Below are 19,517 nucleotides of genomic sequence, written 5' to 3' on the forward strand. Positions count from 1 at the left end.
AAGTGATATAGCTGCAGTTTTTCTGTTTCTTTTTATTTGAAGAAGAACATTTGATTGGAGGGTTGGTTAAAAGGATTCACGCTGTGCACACAATCAAATACATTGTTCATCAAAGCTTACATACAAGAAGAAGAAGAAGAACACACACCCACAAAACTATAAATTCCCATATGTTATAAAATGCTATGTCTGAGACATGTTCATATTTACTGCAATCAAAAATGAGTGCATATCAATCAATATACAAAGAAAAAAGGACTAAGTCAATTTGGCAGAAAAATGCTGATAGTTAAAGTCTATATTGGTTTATCAGTTAAAGACTGTCGTCTGCCAAAAATCAGGTATTGTAGGTAAAATTAAGAAAAATACAATAAATAAATCTTTGCGAATTTGTTGCTGGTAACTCTAAAGTTCTAGCACAAGAAGTGTTATATCTTTTTTTGTGGCTATTGCAGATTGGGTTTCTTTACAAAAAATTATCATTATAGGTCCACGTACAGGTCGCATTTAAAGTTTTGTCGGAATCGGTACAGATTTAGATATAGCTCCCATATAGATTTTCGTCCAATTTTATGTAAATATAGCAGCAAACTGATTATGTTTTCCAATTGAGACAAAAATTTGAACAGCGTATAGCTCTCATAAATATTTTCGTTTGATTTCATATAAATGGTGTACCAAACACCCACTGTGTTTGTACGATTGAGACACAATTTTACAATTTAGCGTATTGAAGTGAGTCTGGAATGTTGTGTCTTCAGTTTTGTTGAAATCGGTTCAGATTTAGATATAGCTCACGTATATAATTTCGTCCGATTTTATGCCAAAGGTGCACCGAGGAGCCTATGTTTGTTCACATAACATGAAATATTGGATTGACATATGTTCAGGTTTAGATATAGCTTCCATGTATAATTTCATCCAATTTAATCTAAATTGTATGCACAATAACTACAATTCGTCCGATTGTGACGAATTTGTGCACATCGTACCAAATGGAACCTAGAATAACTCGTATTGGATATTTTATCAAATATGCACAGATTCCACATTTAGTTCCATTTAGCACTTTTCGAACGCATAAGTACACATTTTCAAAACTACCTCCAGTTAGTTAGTACCAAAAACCCTTTGCTACTTCTTTCTAACTCTCCGTCAGTGACCCACATTCCAAATTTTAGATTTCCAGCTCTCTCCGTTACCCAAATCCAAATTTACTGCATTTGCTATTCTATTTACTATTCGTACACATAAATTCTAGTTTCCAAAGTAATCTTCATAGCCTACTACTTCACTTCAACAGTAATCCAAATTCCAAATATCAGGATTCAACTATATCAAAATAGTTCAAAATTATGTACCATTTTGTACTTTTCATACTCATAAGTAAGTATTTATAAAACGACAATAATCTATCACTCTAACAGTAATCTTAATTCCACCAAAGTCCATATTGTACCAAATTTAGTACTTTCCGTATTCATAAGAACAAATTTCAAAGGTACCTTAGTTTTGCTTTCAAATAGTAATCGTAAGTCCAAAGTTAATAATTTCAGCTCTGTCTGTTCGCCAAAAACCAAATTGTACCACATTTGGTACCATTCTGTACTTTTTGTATCCATATTCCAAACCTATATCAATCCTACACTCCCACAGTAACCAAAGTTGCAACTTGCAGGATTCGAATTCCAAATTGTACCAAATTTTGTCCTTTTCGTACCCATAAGTACGAATATTCAAAACTATCTCAGTCATGAACACCATTAATAACATTAAGTCCACATTTAAGGAATCCAGCTCTATCCGTTCACCAACATCCAAATTATACCAAATTTAGTACCATTTTTTTACTTTTCGTAGACGTAAGTACGATATTCTAAAACATACTCAATTCCATAATCCAACAGTAATTTTAATCATAAATTTCAGGATCCCAGCCCTATCCGTTCCTATAGATCCAAATTATACCATATTTAGTACCATTTAGTACTTTTCGTACTTATGAGTTTGAATTTCCAACAATGTCTCAATCCTGTACTTTAACAGTAATTTTATTTTAAAATATAACATAAAATATAATCACACAAAACGAATTGTACCATTTATTTAGTACCATTTAGTGCCTCCCGTATCCATAAGTACGAAATTCCAATACTTCCTTAATCCTGTAATATTCATTCCAAATTTAAGTATTTCTCTATTCACTCTAATATAAATTGTACCCAATTTTGTACCAATTAGTACACATAATTTTGAAAACTCAATCCTGCACTCCAACTGTAATATTAATTCAAAATTTCAGGATCACAACCGTAACCGTACACACAAAAACAATTTGTAAACTATTTGGTACCATTTAGTACTTTTTGTTTCTATAATTAACAATTTCTTAAACTACCTCAATCCTAGACTCCAACAATAATTTTAATTCCGAAATTCTGGAGTTCAGCTCTATCCGATCACACATAATCAAGTTGTACCAAATATAGTACTATTTAGTACACATATGTACTATGCTTCCATACCTCACTTCTATAATCCAACAGCAACCATTATTCCACATTTTAGGATTCCTGCTCTCTCCTTCACCCAAATTGTACCAATCCTAGTGCCGTTTAGTACTTTTCGTACACATAAATACGAATTTAAAAGATGTATCTATAGCTTAATCTTCAACAGTAATCTTTATTCCAAATTTCAGGGTTTAAGCTCTATCCTTTCAAGCAAAATCCAAATTGTACTAAATTTAGTACTTTTAGCAACAATAAGTACGAATTTCGTAAACTAATTCAATCCTACATTCCAATAGTCATTTTAAATCCCCATTTGAAGACTCCAGCTCTATCTGTTCACGTAAATCCAACATGCATGCATATCACTTAGTACTTTTCGTACACATTAGTAAGATTTCTAAAAGCTGCCTCAATCCTGTACTCCAGTAGTAGAGCTAGTTCATATTTTCAGTATTCCATCTCTATACACTCAACTAAATGGAAATAGTACCAAATTCAGTACCATTTCGTACTTTTTATACACATACGTTCGAATGTCCTAAACCATTTCCGTACATCGACACCACTTCCCAAACTGTATTCCATTTAAGATTCTAGCTATATATGTTCAAAATATATACAATTAGAACTAAATTTAGTAAAGTTTAGTACTTTTCGTACACTTTTAGATCGAATTTTCAAAAATCCTTTTGTACATCTTTCTAACTTTCCAACAGTGACCAACATTCCAAATTTCAGAATTCTAGCTCTTCCCGTTCGCCGAATACAAAGGGTACCATATTTGGTACATTTTAGTACTTTTCGTACCCTTCTAGTTCGAATTTCCAAAAACCCAGCCTTATCTCACGCCTACACACCAACACAACCCACACACAAAATTTCAAGCATCTAGCTTTAACCGTTTCGTCTGGGCGATGATCTGTCAGTCCCTCACTCACTCACTTAGTGTTAGCTCTTTTATATATAATCTATATTGTCGTCTGAGTTCATGCAAAATAAGCACCAAATAATAAATGCTTTCCCGATATAGTTAAATTTTGGACAGCGCATTGGTACTCAATTTTTCATAGATTACCGAATGGTATGTGTATCATCCAAAGATGATATATCTGTTCTATCTACAGGATATTGTAAATTTCATCATCTCTTGTATGTACCCAAAGTGGTGAAAATTATCATATAGTCGGCCATCATAAATTTTGTTATAATCAAATAGTATTTCGTGTGTTGGTGTTGTCCTCGTAAAACTGTATTCCACCATAGAATTGGGGATATTCTGAACACTAAATTGTTTGAGTATATACTACAATGTATGGTGTGGTAAGAGCCATTAAATTATGTTTCGGTATTTTAAATGTTAAACATGACGGACACATCAATACTTCTTGATTTTCGACATTTCGTACTATATGTATTCATATATTCAATATTGCTCCCTTTAGAAGTATTGTGAGGATTTTATACACATGTTCTACCATACGTTATCAATACCGGTCCACGTTTTGAAGTTTTGAACAAATCGAAATATTCACCGCAAATATTCCCTACATTTTTAAAATTCCATGTCCTTGTCATTTATAGCGCTCCTAGATAATATATTAATATAAATTAATTAATTCGTTAAATTAATTAACGAAGTTAGTACATTTCGTCCTGCCAACAATGACTTAGTAACGTGGTACATAGGGATTGATATGATTATTTGTGAAATGTGATACCAGGCGTTTAGCACTGCCACTGACTTGCTGTTGTTGTGCTTGTTGTTGCTTTCGCTTTACTATTGTTAAGAAATCAACAATAGCTTATTGAATCGAGTGCTAAAAGATGTTGGAAGTAAGAATTTTATTATTCCCACATAAAAACGAAATCACAATACCGAAGATGATATGAATGTCGTCTATATGAATTAAGATGTTGGTTGATGCACACACAATGACATTTTGAGGTAGTCGTAACATCCTGCCTGACTGTCTGTTAGTCAGTCAGACTGCATCGTTGCTGTTCATTCCTGCTGATCGATTTGATTGGATGAGGAATGTATGGTTTTGGTATTTTTGTCATTTTGATTGAATGATGTCGTTTATTATATTACAAAATACATCTTTTAATATTATGGACCGTATTAAAGGGAGATTCAAATAGAATTGAACAATGTTTTTATATAGTTTTATTAAAACAAAATTAAATAACAAAGGTGTTTTGTTGGAACTTTAATTGAAAATTGCATTCATAGAACAGGAAGGAAATTGTCGGTACTCTTACGATATTTCAAATTAGGTCGAAAGTATTGGAATAGAAGAGCACAAGTGGTAGAAATATCATAATTTTCTGCCAGAATCCCCAATCTTAAGAAAATTTAAATTTTTAAATTTGTAAATAATGAGCTCACAAACTTAATTAATTTTTTGTTTTTTTTTTCTTCTTTTTTTGAAAATTACTTTTACTTGAAATAATATGACAAGGTGAATATGAAATAAATACGTGAAGTGAAGAAAGACCACGTTTGTCATTTTCTTCTTATTCTTAGCATAAATACTACTTTTATGACTATTAATGCAGAAAAATCCTTCGCAAATAAAGGATATGCCAAATATTGAAATTTTGTAAAGATATTAAAAGTTCAAAATATTCACACAATTCGCAGAATTTTCCCATTATTACCAATGACGTCAAAGGCACGTATATTTGAAGTTCATCACCTTGGGTATATTCAACAGATGGAATCCTAACAGACGTGGCATTTTTGAAGGACCATTAACATGAAATTAAACATGTCATTCTGCATCCTATATTAAATTTGTTCAGATATACAGTTGTTTCTAACAATGGGACAAAATTATGTAAATAAATTTAAAACAAAATATCGAAATCTAAACCGATTTTTTCGTAACTTGTCACATGTTAGGGTACACACATTTTGAGTTCTTCATTTACTTATAAATCCAAATTTCGTGCAAATGGAAGGATATATAGGGACTTTGGTGTATAATTTACAAAAAATCGAACGAAAATATATATGAGAGCTATATCTAAGTCTGAACCGATTTTCACGAAATTTAACTCTGTACCCTATCCCAAATTTCGTGCAAATCGAAAGATATATAGGGACTTTGGTGCCATGTCCATTTACGTAAAATCGGAAGAAAATATATGGGAGCTATATTTAAATCTGAATTGATTTTTACGAAATTTAACACACATCTTTCTAGACTTAATTAAGAAGAATTTATAGGGACTTTGGTGCACCATTTACATAGAATCGGACGAAAATATATATGGGAACTATATCTAAATCTGAACCGATTTTTCCCAATTTCAATAGTATTCGTCGTTAGAAAGTTAGAAGGTGTTTCTATGCATATTATCAAAAGGAACTATGTGTCTATCTTGTTTCCTTTTGCCTGTTATAAACATATGCACCGCAGTGTGGTTAAGGGATGGAATTGGATGTGAAATCTCGTACCAAAGACTATCAATATTGATTTAGGTTACGGAGTAGGCCCAACTTAAAAGGTTCCCCTGTTATTTGGTAGTTTGGGAATTTTGAGCACATTTTTCAAAAACATTTAACATTAAGACAATAATTCAAAAAAAGTACGATTTCATGTTATTTAGTTTTTTTCTGTTATTTGATCCGCCATCTTGTATTTATTTTATATGATTTTCAAATATGATTTCACATTTGTAATTAGTGGCCATAGATCTACAAAACCTATATAAAAATAAGTTGATTTTATCGGTTTAGATTTAGATATAGCTCACCTATATTTTCGTTCAATTTCACCAAACTTCCAAGGGTTGCCCGATTAAGACAACATTTGGAATAGCATGCCATATTGAGCCTAGAATAATGTGTGGTATGTGACGTTTAAATAATTTTATATGTAATTGCATATATAATTTCGGCCATTTTGAAGTAAATTTTGCACCAAAGATATTATGATTGTCCGACTTACACGAAAAAATGCAATGATACTGAACTGAGCATATGACCGGTTGAGAGGAATATGCTAATAGACAGCGGGATGACATATTTCGGTATTTTAAACGTTTTAGCTGGATTCTCCCACCGAAGTAATTTGGTATTCCGAAATCTTGGAATATGAATATATATCATCTCTGAGGAGATTTTCAATATAATACCACGTTTTGGTATTGTTCACATCTAAAGGTCCCGCCATTTTTTAAATCTCTCAGACAATTTTCCGAATAAGCCCCCCGTATAAAGATTCCGGTACTCTTCCATAATTTGTAGGGTTTAGGTTTCGCCGAAGTGGCTGTGATTTTGTATTTCGGGTTTTTTTGTATTTTGAAATTCCTAGCCCAGTTTCTGTCTGTAGTTTGTAATTTCATTTAATGAGACCATGAAGAACGTACTAGCATACAATCCAATAAAATTGTCTCCATTTAACCTGTGTAGTGAATTCGGCTCATAGGATAATGTATTTTTCCCCTCATTTACAAACGCTCAATAGGAAAACTTATTTCATATCCCCCGATCTTCATTACATCAGAAGTTTTAACAACCAAATTTCGAAGCAGCTTCTGTGAAAATAACTTTTTGACATGTCCAATTAAAAATATTACAATTTCGTTCATGCTAGTCATCTTGCTATTGAAATATTCTGAGAGAGTTCTGTTGTTCCTATTAAGAGTATAATATGTTATCGATTAATATGTTGTTGTTAAAAATTCTGCTCTGAGTTTTCACCACGAAAAAACTTAAAAAAAAACTTTCGAATTGAAATATTTGTATATGCTACTCACTTACCACAAATTGAGCACATTTTATATACATACATACATAAAATAATAATAGATACAAAACTATTTTGGCTTTTTTAATTTTGAACACAATTGTTTTCAATATTTAGCACTGCTTTAACGTCTTTATTCTCCTCCTTGCTTCCACTTTCTGTAGCTTTCGATGTCTTAGGGTATATTTCAATATTTGCTGAAAAATTATGAGTATACCACCAGCGATGGACATAAACACACACAACACATCCAGTGAATGGTATATGAAAAAACTGTAAATAAAAACCATTAGATTATAAGCCTATCTATCTCCAGTTAACGTCAACTTCTAACAAACCTCATATTCCGCACTGGCGATTGTAAGTGCGACACATCCTTGTGCTTCATTACATATTCTGCCCAATAAATTGCTGTGGCCATCGGTTTTGTCATCTGATCCAATAACAATTGACTTTTCTCGTGGATTTTTCTTTTGTATTTGTCATTGTTTATAATGGCCATTATGGCCTGGTAGAGTTTATCTGCCGTTATCGTTTCGAGCGGTAAACGTATAGCATAGCCATCCGATTCGGCTTTGGCTGCATTTACATCGTGGTCACAGAATACGGGCAGCATGACCATAGGTACCGCATGATAAATGGCTTCGTACATGCTAAGCAGACCACCATGTGTGACGAAAGCCTTCAACTTCCGGTGGCCTAATATGTCCTGTTGCGGCAACCAACCACTCAAACGAACATTCCTGCTGATGCCGCTCATATTTTGATGAGGCCCATTGGGCAATATTGGCGCTCTCAACTGGTCACCGGTTGTAGTGCCGTTTCCATCCCACTTCCAAAGAACATGATATTGTGGTAAACGCGAAAATACTTCGATGAGCATGTGACGGAACTCTTCGGGCATATTTGCTGCCCTCACCGATGAGCCCATTGAGAAAAATATCACACCCGCCGGAGCTGTTTCCATGAACTGCTCCAGGTCTTGCGGTAATTTGCCAGCAGGCCTGCAGTGTAGACAAGCAATTTCGATAACGTTCGGATAGTAGGGGCGGGCGTATGTTATGCTGGCATGACCGTTCTGCAGGATGATGGAAACGTTGCGCATCAATGCATAAGGATGAGGTATGCTGGTGCTAAAGTGTTGGATTAGAACTGCATGCACCTGATTACTATAGAACTGTTGTTGTTGTTTTTGACCAATGAAATTGGAGACATGAAAAGAAACGAGATGAAAAATCAGAAATCTTCTTTTCAGTATTCAATTGCCAAATTGATATTATGAACTAAATTAAATTGATTGATACCTCTCCGCAACGAATTGACAGTGTTTATGTATTTTTGGCAAAATTCCGTCAAACTAACGGAGAATTAAATTCTTCAGTGGCTATAATGCAAAATGAGCAAATTGCATGTACGGATGTTGAAAATTTCGTTTGATTTGTTTATATGATGATTTTCGAAAAAAATTCTTAAGTAGTGGTTTTCATAAAAAATAATATAAATAAGATTTTTTAAGAACAAGAATTTGCAATGTATGAAAATTTGAAAAAGAGCAAAATGGAATATAATACCCTGCACAACTATAGCAATACACTAAGGGGTTCCTAAGACTATTATTGTAACCTATAAAGATGTACAAGCCTAAACCAGTAAGGACCTGTAAGGAAAGTAGTAAAATTGCATGTCAATTTCATTTTGGCAGATTTTTAGTCGTTTGTGTACAATGGGACATGTTTATGGAAATGGCAAACTTGATACACGCTATTCACCATGCCGCACTATTAAAAATTTAATCTCAATCAGACACCCGTTCGAAATAAATATTTATGCTATAACGTCATTCTAATCTCAATTTGATACGATGTGCAAAATTTCGTGTCAATTGGACAAACATTAGGTGTTTGGTGCACCTAAAGTCGGGGATCTAAATAAATATGTGGGAGCTCTATCTAAATCGTAACCACTTTCGTAAAAACTTAGCACACATCATTCTATGACAATTTTTGTGCAAATCGAAAGATATATAGGGACTTTGGTGCACCATTTACATAAAATCGGAGCTATATCTAAATCTGAACCGACTTACACGAAACTTACACACATCATTCTAGACATAATTCAGTGCGATATGTCAAAATTTCGTGAAAATCGAAAGATATATGGGGACTTTGGTGCACCATTTACATGATATCGGACGATAATATATATGGGAGCTATATCTAAATCTGAACCGAATTTTCAAAATTTCAATAGGGTTCGTCCTTGGGCCAAATAAATGAGCTGTGCAATGTTTCATCTAATTCGCATCAATATATAACACAATATATAACAATATAACACCCTCGCCCACTTTGGATATATACAAGACTCTAGACTCAATTTAACATGCAAAATTTTGTACCAATCGGCCATTGTTCGGGTCTGTAGTGCAACATTTCCTGAAAATCGGACGAAACTATATATGAGAGCTATATCTAAATTTGAAACGATTTTTCCAATTTCAGTATGCTTCGATCTGGGACCAAATTGCATCCAATTCGGATTATAAATGAGACCAGTACATTGTTTACAATTTTACATGAACAGACAGGCGAATGGAAGGGCAGATTCTATGCATATTACCATGTCCCCTTTGGTATCACCCTGTACCAGAGTATGATGAAGGGTATAAAATCATGCCTAAAATTCCCAAAATACAATTTTTTTAGTTGTCCCTTTAAATATGGGCAAACTGAAAAAGTGGACAAAATATTTACAAATGCAACAGGTTAGGTTAAAAAGAGTGGTGAAAAGAGGAGTGTTGTAAACACCACCACATATCCAATATAGGACATGTACTTAAGCCTGTCTGTTGTGCGCTTTAGAGAAGAAAGACCTTTAGAAAAAGTCATATTTGAATTTGATTGTGCTAAACTTCTAGGAATTATGTTTTGTTTGTGAATTCATTCAGTTTCTTCCATTCACATCCCCAATGGTCGGTTATTTCACGAAATATGTCATTTCCTAAGAATTGTATTCGGAAGCTTGAAAAGGCTGGGCAGTAGCACAGGAAATGTTCATACGATTGATATACTTTCTACACGGTCTACACCAGATGCTTCCCCCGTAACCATTCTTGTGTAAGTGGGCCTGAAGAATACCGATCAGTCTGCTGATTTCCTTTTTGATTGCTTTGCTTTAAGATTTGTTTTGTCTTGTACTCATTTTTGTCTCCCATAAAATTTTTGTATTTTTCCCAGTCCCCTCAATATTTTGGATTTAACTGTTTTATAGGTCGTTTCTTATGGCTTGTTTACTATCTGCTAGCTGGGAGTCATCTGTTTAAAAGCGGTTACCAGGGGACACGTTTGTTAGTGTTCCGCTATCCCATGAGTCCCTGTGTGGTATCATAGCTTCACATGTTGAGATTACTCTTATTTGAGGTATTCGGTCCGACTAAAAACTAATAATTAAGGATACGATTGTGCACGTACTATATTTTGGTGCGGGCTATTGCTATTTATCATCTTTCGATTAAAACCCCATTTAGAACCTACGGCTCTTCTGCAGTAGAACCAGCATCTGTGGACATTGTCTACCCTATTTGATATGATTATCACACTGTTTTCAAAGACGGGTTCTTCATACTGTCATATTTTTATCTTTATAGTGAAGATACATACATCTTGGTCAGGTTTACGTGAAGTCCCTCAGACTCGCCCAATTGTAGACGATGTTTAATGTTATCCCAACAACCAACCTAGACAACATTTTATATGAGGGCTGTGTACAAACCATGACCTAGATTGATAATTATCTGCATGTATAACAGCCTCCAAACTACACTTTAGTGGGGTACGGTAGCTACCGGTATTAATCATTAGTCACACTCCAATAAAATCAAAAGTATCAAATTATAGTCAATTCATATGCAATATGCACAAATTGTTCTCAGAAATATATAATTTAAAAACCCCGCTTATGTCTCTGATAATCCTTACAAAAATGTTATTTAAAATCCCCAAAATGCCGAACATGGGAGCTACGCCGCAAGAAAATCCAATATTAATAATTCTTGGTATATATGTTCTGCCCAATAAGAATTCATAATATTAGCCACATCGGTTGAAGCTAGCCTAAAGTCACCGAAACCCCGAATAATGGAGGTATCGCTCTATGGGGGTTACTACGAAACATATTGATAATTTTTGGTATGCAATTAGAAATAATTCGATTGTAAGGCTAAATTGGACCACCCAAAAAGTAGACAAATTTTTAGTAAAAAGGAGATGGCATTGCCAGGGAGAACCCGAAATACCAAATTTCAGCAAATTATGTTGAAAAACTTGTCCAAAGCTTCAAAATATCATATATTTAGGGTACCCATATCCCAGTAGTAGCAATGTATGTGCAAAATTTCTAAACTCTGTATTCAATATTACGAGATGTATTGTTAATCAGACTGACGGACATGGCTAAATCGACATAGAATTTTATGCTGATTAAAAATAAATGGGGTCTCACTCACTCCACCTTGTGCGTATAATGCATTTTGAAGAAATACAGATCTCATTATTAACTATAATCAAAGTTCTTTAGTACTTTTATTTGGCACTTTTTAAAATTTTTAGCACTTTCTAGAAATTTCAACAAAGTTTTGGGAACACTGGTGGTAATCCACAGCATTGGTGATAAAATCCCTCCCTGTGGTGTCCCTTCTCCCACTTTGTCCCTGATGTTTATGTCTTGTAGACTACAGTTTATCCATATATTCTTTAGCATGTGGCTGACCCAGGTTGTGATTATCTGGTCAACTCGTAAGGTATCTTAGGATTGGATAAGTGTTACAGTGCCAACATTATTGAAATGCATACAGCTAAACTAAATCATGGTTTCGAGTAAGAAAGACTATATGATACCCTTCACCATTTTGGGTATATTCTACATATGTATCCCAACAGACGTCGCCTTTTTGAAGGAACATTGACATGTAATTGAACGAACTTAAATATGAGATCTTTATCTATATCTAAACCGCCTAACATCAATCCCTACACATGTCATTCTACAAACCATGCTAAATTCTGAAAATCGAGTTAAAGTAAACTTGAGACACGCTATTTGATATCCATTGATTACTTGGTGTTTAATTAGCATGAATAGTTCGAAATTATATATGGAAGCTATGCTATATCTATATCTGAACCGATTTCAAGGAAACTTGCCAGAGATTAATTTATAATTTATATACCTTGTGCCAATCGGCCTAGCTAGTGCACCAATTACTTAAAATCAGAGGAATATATATATATATATATATATATACCTTAAATCGATCGAAAATATATATGGGAGCTATATCTAAATCTGAACCGATCTTCATGAAACTTAGTATACAGTATTATAAACGCACGCACTAATATAAATTCAGTACGCTATGCCAAATTTCGTGCAAATCGAATGATTTTCAGGGAATTTTTAAATAAAATCGGACGAAAATATATATGGGAGCTATATCTAAATCTGAACCGATTTTCACGAAACTTAGCACACATCATTCTAGACTTAATCCAGTACGCTATTCCAAATTTCGTGCAAATTGAAAGATATATAGGGACTTTGGTGCACTATTGACCTAAAATCGGACGAAAATATATATGGGAGCTATATCTAAATCCGAACCGATTTTCACGACACATCATTGAAGACTTAATTCAGTACGCTGTGCCAAATATATACAGGAGCTATATCTAAATCTGAACCGATTTTCTGGATACTTGACACACATCATTCTAGACCCAATACAGTACTCTATGCCAAATTTCGTCCAAATCGAAGTATATATAGAGACTTTCGTACACCATTTACATTAAATCGGAAGAAAATATTTATGGGAGCTACATCTAAATCTGAACTGATTTTTCTTAATTTCATTTCGGTTCGTCCTTTGGGACAAATAAATGAGATGTGCCAAACTTCATCCAATTCGAATGTGATTCTATGCATATTCTCAAAAGGCACCATGTGTCTATCTTGTTTCCTTCTGCCTGTACCACAGTATGGTGAAGGGTATAATAATTTTTTTAGTCGAATTTGTATCAGTCGGTAAAAGTCGAAGATCGATTTTGACAAAATCGATCATACGCAAAAATCGAAAAGTTTAAAAGTCGACTTTTGTGCTCGACTATGTATCACTAATATAGACGGTGTCGTTATAAACGATTTCGACCATATATTTTAAATGTCTATTTCATTGTGGAGGCGTACAAATTTCTCGACCCGACCAAACAACAATAAAGAACTCTCATCAATTGTAGTTAAAATATATGTTTCAAATATTTTATATAACTTTGCTATGTTATTTGTATTCTGTTTAAACCGCATCCGAATTACAAATATCCCTTATAGATGTTATGCCATATTTAACATAACATGTTCTTTTGGGACCTATGTAGTTTGGGATATACCGGATATGGTTTTGTTCCTTACTTTCCTAGTTTCTACTTGTACAATATATTTTATATGTACATATATTTAACCTTTATTTAAAATATATGTCAACTGCATATTTCATGTAATGTTCGATTTTAAATACTTAAATAGCTGCAATTTAATTGTTCGATTGTCTTGTACAAAATTCATACTATTTAATTATTATAACCTAGGAATGGAATAAGGAAATTAAGTAAACTAGTTAAGAATGTTTCTAATGAAAATAGCCTTTATAAGAACATGAAACTATTTCGATACGGTTTCATTGCTTCGAAAGGATCTGCAGTAAAGCCCACAACGAGCAAGGAATGCAGTACCACAATTTAACTACATGTACATCTTTGTTACACATGCGAATGGACACACAATCAGATATAGAGGAAGTTCCTTTGTGTGTGTGTGTGTGTGTGTGTAAAAATTGAGCTAATATACAGACAATATTAGAGATGACAATTTCTAAAATTAATACACAAATTAGCATTGACATCTCATAAGAAAAACCCCTCCAAGAATATTTTCAATATAAATAAATATTTTCAATAAAATATAAAATCCCAAATTTTAGTACTACATACATAACATACATAATGCTTAAATATTCCCTTTTGAGCCACTGTATACAAAGCCTCAGTCACACACATACATATATCATGTCATACATTACCTTGTGCAATAAATCGGCCAATAGATGTGTCACATAATTCTCTATACGCTGCCACAGATTCATTGTCTCTGTTAATGCCGTAAAGACATGAGGCGTTACGGCGTATGCAATTGGATTTCCTGCCATTGCCAGACTTCCTGTATAGAAACCAACCGTATTGATAAACATGAACGGTAGACCCAAACGATGTACGATGCCCAAAGCACACTCCGGAAATGCACCATCAACAATGGCTAAATGGAATCTTTGTGTCAATAATTCATCAGTTACGGTAACTCCAGTGTGGTCATCGGATTCTAACAAACTGTTGCATGCCTATATTTTGTGTATGGGTCCATGAATGGAAAATGTATGTGTGCGTGTGTTTAAAAGGGAGAAGAATATGAAAAATACAATCACATGTTAATGATAGTATTAGATCGAGTAAAAATTTAGGTGGGTAATTTGTCACCAAACGATTGTAGATGTAAACATTTCAAAAAAGATAATTGCTGTACTGTAGTTTAGGTGTAGTTAGATGTGCTTTGATTGAAATCAACAACGAGGAAAAAATGTTAAAAAGTTTTGAAACTAGGAAACCATCAGTTGGATGATGAAGATTCGAATATTATTTAACGTCAACATTTGTCAAATTTAGTTGTTATACCTATTATTTTTAGCCGCCTGAGTATCCACAAAGATAGTCACCGGTTCAACGATCTCTGCATCTAGACTTTTTATCAATTCCGCTGCTTTCCAAATAGCGAAGATCTCAGCTTGGAAAACACAACAGTTGCTATCCAGCTTGTAGGTAAGCTCAAGGGCTAGCCTTTCACAGTAGACGCCAGTCCCTGTACCTTCTCCAGTCGTCTCTACTAGAGTTAATGACATCTAAATCGTCTAATCTCAGGACTGGTGATATATAGTCGCTTAGTTTTACGCATTGGTACAATGCCATACCTAGTTCGTTCAGGATACATCCATGCTCGTAGGTACAATTTTGCCATAGATTTTGTTCATGCAGCCTTAGGGCACTATGTGCTACCTGACACTTACTGCTGGGACCCAGAGCCCTTCATTTCAGCATTGCGTTCAGAGCTGCTTGTGGGGTACTCCTGGTGGCTCCTGTTATTAGAATCGATGTCGACTTCCGGTGCCACCAAACAAGAGAACCAAAAAAAAAAAAGAATGGCCCCTACCACTTTGTTATTTAACCAGTGTATAGTCGTTAGTTTTAGCCACCAACTTTTCCCAATGGAGTTCTTGCATGCATAGAGAGTAATCTGCCCTCTCTTCATCCGTTCCTGTTCCATCGTAATTGACAGTCCGGATTGTGCCAAGATATTTTCTTCGGTTTGTGTCGGGGTGTGCTCAACAGCTATTTCCATAGCATTTTGACTCGGGTTAGGCTTTGGATCAGAAGTCAGCTTCAAATATTTGTCAGAAACAGTGGGCTTCGCCGACTCCACTACTTTGCTCGATTCAGTGGTCTTCAGAAGTTTTTGACCGAGCTGTCTGTTTCGGGAGGGAGTTCCTGTCCATCTGGAGCTCACCATAAATAGCGTGCACGTAAGTTCTTTCGAACTCCCTTACGAATATCATCTTGCCTTGATGAGATGAACCTCCCTCTCCGAAAGCAAATTCGCATCTCGCCCTACGAATTTGTTTATAGTGCTTCGCATCGGATGCTTCTCGGGCAGTTCCGACATTTGAATCTTTGTCCGTTCATCGCTTCAGTTGCAGTCTGCCTTTGAAGCTTATTGTCGGCATGTGCCGACACAGCACTTCTTGGAATCAGACTCGGTCGGTCAACAGGGTCTAAACTTCCTTTGTTGATGCCACAGCAATTCTCCTGAGTAGACTTGGCCGGAATCACTGTGGTGTCCAGCTCATCATCATTCAGGATAAGATTTAGTAGTAGTTCCTTGAGAAGTGTATCCCCACAAGCCTGTCCACTTGGTCGTAGAGTTTCCTACTCTGTTCCTCTAGATTATCGTGTCGCATGTAGGTCGTCGCCTCCCAGAACTCACATTGTCCTCACATTGCGAATGTTAAACACAGTCCTCCCTAAATATCAGCATACAACAAATTACCATGCTAAATTCATTATCAAACTCTTTACACTAACCAATAGAAATCGGAACGAAGCAATTAGTTTTGTAACGACAACAGGCAATAATGTTTGCTGCCCTAAACAGACACGACACACTGAAGCAATAATAGAAATGCCTATACGCTGGAACATAGAATGGACAACTACGAACGAGTACAACGACAATAAAACATCAGGCACATATGACAAAATTACCTCAGCTGGATATCGTAGTGCCTGCCAAACGGGCACTGGACGTTTGTGGGCATAACGTGCCCCTACCAAATCCCAATCTGTGTAGTTCTGAATGTAATGGACCAAATGCATTGGTGTAATTTCCTTAAGGCCATCTATGTGAAAATCAGCTTTAAATCCACTGAGGAAAGTTACATGGTGTCCCCTTTAATTTGACAAAAGAACAAAGCACACGAGGATATCAGGGACAATGAAACAAACAAAAGAGAAAGAGAGATATGATGCTGATTATGCACTTACTTTTCGATAAGTCCTTTGGCCAATTCCCAAAATGGTATTTTATGAGATTTTGTGCCACCCATTGTTATCATGAGAATGTGTTCGGCATTGCATAATTGTAATGAAATTAAAGTCATCATCAAAATCAAATTCATTTTTCGAATTTTTTTCTTTTTTAATTTTATTATTTTATAGATTGAGATTTAAAAAATGATAAATAAGGAAGACACGTCGTCGATATTCCAACCAGTTGATAGAAAATAGAATGGAAATTAAATCACACACAAATTTCCTAAGAGACAACGAAAACTTATCGACTCGAACTAAAGTTGATGACTATCTTCGTTACGCTTCGGTCATGTGGTATTTATTATTCCAGTCACGACACTTAACCGGACATAGTCGGCAGGGATTAGATGTTACGTGTCTATTTAAGGAAGTATTATTTATAGATACATATCCACATATATGTATATGAGTATTTAAAGAAAATCAATTTTTTATACACACAAAATACCTTTGGTATGATGACGTTGAAAGTTTTGGAACAACAATTTAATTACAGGACAAATAATCCTCTCAAACTTGATGGGAATAATTGTGTGTATGTGTATTAGTTTGGATCGAAATAATAATGGATCTATGATTATGATGTACTTTTGGGAAAGATAAAGAAATAAACCAAGTATGAAATCCTAGACAATAATGTATTGAAACAACTTGATTGGAAAAAAGGAGAAAACAAGTAAAAATGTGACAGAGAACTTTATATGGGGGTTATACAAACATGTGGACCGACATTGACAATTTTTGGTATGATAACTTTACATCCAATGAGAGCTCAAAATATCAAATTATAACCTAATAAGACTAATCCATGGAAAAACCTAACAAAGTTCTGTTAACTCATTAATAGAGCTATATGTTATAATAAATGTTTTTAACGGTGGTTTTGGTATATCTTTCACTTATATATTTTAACTGACCACCGATTATTCGGTGTGGTGGAGAATTCGAGAACGTTTTCCAAACGAATTGACTATATTTCAGATTTAATTATGGTATAATATCGTTTTATGTCCGAAATATTGGTCCTAGACCCACCTTTAAGTATACCGATCGTCATATCCCGACTAGCTGAGACGATCTAGACATGTGTGTCCGTCCGTCTGTCCACTATAATTTGTAAACACAATACAGGCCACAGTTATGGACCAATCTTCACGAAATGTTGCATGTAGAATGGGTTCTGGTCAATGAAGACCCCTATTGTTTTTGGTAATGATCGATTAATATTTAGGGGATGAAATGGACCAAATACTTAATTTTTGTCGGTTTTTCTGGGCTCTCCAGAGGCCGCGGTTATGATCCGAACATCGTGAAATTTTACATGGAGAGGGGGGTCGGGCAAAAGAATAAGCATGTCTGTTTTGATAACGATCTTTCAATATTTAGCGGGTCAAATGGACCCAAACTTCTGTGTGAAAAATTACGAAATTTTGATTCTGGGGCGTATATACTTGCTCCTGAAGGACATATACCCGAAAAATTTATACCAATTATACCAAGGTGACTATGTGCATAGTATTAACATTACCCCATTAGAGAACGGAAATGTCGCGCTGATCGCTTTGAAATTGTACATGAAGTTCCGGTTATGGTCAAGGACGACGCCTATAGTTTGCAGTAAAGTTGAGATTTCATTCAGATCTTTGTCAGATTTTCTAGTCGCTCTAGAGGCAATTATTATATGCAGAACATCACATATTTTACAAGGTGAAGGGGATCTGACCAAATACTTAGAGCGGTTGTTTAGATGATGATCGGTCAATATTCAAGATCTAAAGAGTGTGCAAATATCACGAAATATTGCCCAGGCTCAGAATATAGAACCGCAGAAAGTTTACTTTTCGTGGTAGTTGTGTAGGGTATCATATGGTCGGCCCCGTCCGACTATACTGCTCCGCTCACTGGTTTTTTGTTATGATTGATCCGCCAGATTTTGAAAATCAAATAGAATGAAACCACTATTTGATTTTCAAAATTTTTCACTTTTTTTTTCATCTTTGAATTTGACCTGCCTGTCTGGAGACTAGAGTGATAAAAACAGACAGACGGACATGTTTAAATCGTCATAGAATTTTACGCAAATTTTTACTTTATAGGATCGGAAATGATTATTTCGATGAATTACAAACAGAAAACCCTCCATACTATGGTGAAGGTTACAAAAAGTGTGAAAAGCCCATTAGTATTCAGATTTTTAATTTGCTTTTGTGATAAATATATTTTTGTTTTAAAATAATTTAGAAAAAACCCCAAATCCATGCACTTTAAAATTAAAAATAAAACGAGAACTCATAAAAAAGTTGATTTCTGATAGAAAAACTGCGAAAATGACCTTGTAAAACTGGACAAAAATAGACGGAGTTGTTTAATCTTAATGAAACATTGTACATGGAATATGTGGGACTAAAGAATGAAAAATACAATGTTTGGTTAATATCAGTTAAGATTTGGATATAACCCACATATATATATATATATATATATCTTATATCTTCTAT

General features: G+C 34.6%; 1 protein-coding gene across 1 annotated transcript; it reads right to left on the minus strand.

Annotated features, from left to right (window-relative positions):
• Window positions 1–4,180: 4,180 nt before the first annotated feature.
• On the minus strand, window positions 4,181–17,111 carry LOC133330681 (UDP-glucuronosyltransferase 2A1-like). Its single transcript, XM_061539091.1, has 6 exons — window positions 16,972–17,111; window positions 16,693–16,876; window positions 14,406–14,720; window positions 7,609–8,447; window positions 6,276–6,355; window positions 4,181–4,290 (listed from the first exon to the last, which is right to left on the minus strand). Exons 1-6 carry the CDS (start codon window positions 17,103–17,105, stop codon window positions 4,181–4,183), a joined length of 1,662 nt encoding a protein of 553 aa, XP_061395075.1. The 5' UTR covers window positions 17,106–17,111.
• Window positions 17,112–19,517: the final 2,406 nt, after the last annotated feature.

This window comes from Musca vetustissima, unplaced genomic scaffold (assembly GCF_032173495.1).
Source record: "Musca vetustissima isolate MV318-11 ecotype Yass unplaced genomic scaffold, APGP_CSIRO_Mvet_v1 utg21600, whole genome shotgun sequence".
NCBI classification, from domain to species: domain Eukaryota; kingdom Metazoa; phylum Arthropoda; class Insecta; order Diptera; family Muscidae; genus Musca; species Musca vetustissima.

Excerpts from the sequence above, each read along its gene's own strand:
- LOC133330681 (XM_061539091.1), bottom strand. The coding sequence starts at position 17,105 with ATGAATTTGATTTTGATGATGACTTTAATTTCATTACAATTATGCAAT. Across the intron at positions 14,721-16,692 it reads CACTACGATATCCAGCTGAG|GCATGCAACAGTTTGTTAGA; the intron begins GTAATTTTGTCA and ends CACAAAATATAG. Across the intron at positions 8,448-14,405 it reads TGGCCGATTTATTGCACAAG|TTCTATAGTAATCAGGTGCA; the intron begins GTAATGTATGAC and ends CAACAACAACAG.